Raw genomic sequence first — 3,258 nt, forward strand, 5'->3', positions numbered from 1 at the left:
AGGCTAAAGAAGCAATAGTTACTTTTAAAAAATGTATACAGATCATATAGCTTGCCTTTTTTTATTTAAAATTACATATCATACTATAGTAACACTTCCAATAATTTAGGAACACTGCCATATCTCAAGTTGGAGAAAGTTCTCTCCAACAAGAGAATTGTGAAGGATGTTGCCAAGCTAAGTCCACACTATCAGACTTCTTCTATCGAGGTTTTCCACAGTGTAATACTACGGTTTACACCAAAAAATGTGGTTTTTCCATTTCTGGGAATGTTGTGCAGGTAATGTTATTGTTGTAAAAATAAATTTACTTTTACATACACTGTAGACATTGAATGTTGAAAATGTATTTATTGCTTACAGACTATACCTGGCTGCACTACATTACAATGAGAATGCCGGGCGTCCTCAAGCCACGACAGCAGCTGGTCGACCGGTGTTCAAAGTGACCTTTCCAAAGGCCAAGAAGGGAGAATACCAGGTCAGAGAAGTAAAGACACAAGCAACATTCAGTATGTATAAAATGAGTTTACTTAACAAATTTACTACAAATGTACATATCTTTTTTGCATAATTTCTTACAAGCTATTAGAAAACTCAATATTTGACTAATTTAAAATAAAATAAAATGTTATATTGCACAGAATATGTGGATGACCTGCTGGACCTCATATTTGATAAAGTCTTTGTGGATCCTGCACCATATGTGGATGATGTTTTGAGGATACCAATACCACCAGCATTGTGCGCAGAGTATGACCGGCCAGAGAAGGAGGAGGCCATCTCTAGTAGGGTATCTCGGTTTAATCAATAGGTGGTCGAAAACCTACATAACTACCCTGGGCATCAGGAAACTCTCTTCGAATCCTCAGGACCACACAGGATGGAATCACAACTCGAACTTTTCGTCCAAGGAAACCCCAGCACCAGCTCACAAAACTCCGATAAGCTAAAAATCTGTAACGACTAAGGCACACACACACATAGCCACGTTCTCAAAACAGGGTTCAAGGATTTTTCTGTGTTTTTTTTCTTTCAAATATCTATCATTTGTTGTCTGGAGTTGAAATATTTGATATTTAATTGATCATGGTTCAATTTTTTTTGGAGGAATGTCCTTTTATTAAAATTATTTAATTTCTAAACTTATTTGTACAGTTCAGTGTCTTTATACATAATGTAAATAAAAAAATGTATATGCAAGTTGTTGTGAAATTATTTAAAGCTATAATATGTTTTGTTTTCACTATAATTTCCTTATAACCCGGGAAAATATTAGACTAAAAATTAATTCATCAAAAATTCATAAAAACATTTGTAATATTTAGAAGAAATTGACATTTTTTCTTAAATGTGCTAATCATTAACACTCACTGTTGTACTCCACGAAGTCGCAGGGGACCATAGTCAGCCCTGTAAATGTTAAAAGCGTTTTGTAACGAAAACACATTTAAACAAACTGGATCCATTCCGGGATGGTCTACCATACATGATGGAGTGACTTCAAGTTGTTGCATCCGTCTTGTAACCTTTGATACAACAAATAGCGTATGACAGTTTTATGTCACGTATTATTTTTTGCAACAATTACAAATGTAAATAAATTAATACCTGTTCTATCTCCCTGCAGCATATATTTTCTGGTTCTGTAGCCATCTTCTCACATTTGCCACATAAACACCTGTACGACAAGTAATGTCAACATGACGCAATCGTTCCCTCGCATAAATATAATTTCGTTTGTACTTAGCAAACGTTATCACAGTATTTGTGTTTGTAGTTTAAAAAAATTGCGCGAACGTTATCACAGTGCGTGTTGCACATCCATAATTGCAAAGGGGACGCGATTAAAATATAAGTACATAAATGTATCAAACAACCATTCAGAGACGTCCTGCTCCATTCTCATTTGTGTTTCTTCTGCCGGAGTCTCTTCATCATCTGGGTCTGATTCTGGTTCAAACATATACGGCTGAATGCCATACAAAACAGCGGGTCTCCCACTCTCAGCCATTCTGCTTCTACCGATACCGATCGCTCATTGTAATAGGTGTGCCAGTTACGCCCTCATCCAAAGGCAGGGCGGGGATATGCAGCTCATTTATATTTAAGGTGGTACACACCAAAACAGCTCTTTTTAAAACAGGCCCCAAAAATGACATTTTCAAATGGTTATAATAAATTAACTGTGGGGTATTTTGTGCTGAAACTTCACAAATACATTCTGGGGACACCCAAGACCATTATTATATCTTGTAAAAAGGGGCATAATAGGTGCCCTTTAACATCTACATGTCTCCACTTAATATTCACTTAATCAGTGAGATCCCACATAGCAAATGTCTTCTGGCCCAGGTCATGGCCACACAATGACTTTTCCCTCGGCCCAAGTACCTAAAAAAAAATGGCCCAGAAGTGGCCCAGAACTGGATTAAAGACTCGGGCCACATGTGGGCCATAACCGGCCCGAATCTCCGCCAGTTAATCAGCCTTAGCTGGCCCTGAACTGGGCCAAAACAGGTTTTATTATTGGTGCCATTGTTATTTCAGCCTTAAGTAAACCAGAATCCCCAAATCTGAGCCACACCTGAGCCTTATATAGCCCAGACCCAACCCAGACAGCAAGCAGTGTCGGCCCAGATCCGGCCCGAATGGATTTCACACGGGCCAGATGTGGGCCGGATCTGGGCCAACACTATATTGCTGTCTGGGAAATTTAATAACATGGACAGTATACCGTACATACATTTTCATTTTCAATGGCTCTCTGACTAAATCTAAAATATCTTAAACTGTGTTCTGAAGATGAATGGAGGTCTCACAGGTTTTGAACGACATGACGGTGAGTCATTAATGACATAATTTTTATATTTGGGTGAACTAACCCTTTAAGCCACTTTGTTACTAATTTGGAGGTATGCTTGGGGTCATTGTCCAGTTGGAAAGACCCATTTGTGCCCAAGATTTAACTTCCTGGTTGATGTCTTCAGATGTTGCTTCAATATATTCACTTTTTTTTTCTCATGATGCCATTCATTTTGTTAAGTGCACCAGTCACTTCTGCAGCAAAGCAGCCCCACAACATTATACTACCACACATACTTCACAGTTGGGATGGTGCTCTGAGGCTTCCAAGCTTCACCCTTTTTCCTCCAGATATACCGTTTATCATTATGGCCGAACAGTTCAAATTTTGTTTCTTCGGACCACAGGATATGTCTCCAGAAATTAAGATTTTTGTCCCCATGTGTAGTTGCA

The 3,258-nt window shown here is 38.4% G+C and overlaps 1 protein-coding gene and 1 long non-coding RNA gene across 2 annotated transcripts; one reads left to right on the forward strand and one right to left on the reverse strand.

Annotated features, from left to right (window-relative positions):
* Window positions 1-480: 480 nt before the first annotated feature.
* Window positions 481-1,203, forward strand: LOC113077960 (uncharacterized). Its single transcript, XR_003281429.1, has 2 exons — window positions 481-512; window positions 645-1,203. It is a non-coding gene; the product is annotated as an uncharacterized LOC113077960 (long non-coding RNA).
* Window positions 774-2,283, reverse strand: LOC113077959 (P2X purinoceptor 7-like). The gene is made up of 4 exons (XM_026250218.1): window positions 1,881-2,283; window positions 1,612-1,681; window positions 1,375-1,529; window positions 774-966 (listed from the first exon to the last, which is right to left on the reverse strand). The coding sequence occupies exons 1-4, from the start codon at window positions 2,012-2,014 to the stop codon at window positions 804-806; spliced, it is 522 nt and encodes a 173-aa protein (XP_026106003.1). The 5' UTR covers window positions 2,015-2,283; the 3' UTR covers window positions 774-803.
* Between the last annotated feature and the right edge of the window lie 975 nt (window positions 2,284-3,258).

The sequence above is a fragment of the Carassius auratus genome, unplaced genomic scaffold (genome assembly GCF_003368295.1).
Source record: "Carassius auratus strain Wakin unplaced genomic scaffold, ASM336829v1 scaf_tig00023612, whole genome shotgun sequence".
NCBI lineage: Eukaryota > Metazoa > Chordata > Actinopteri > Cypriniformes > Cyprinidae > Carassius > Carassius auratus.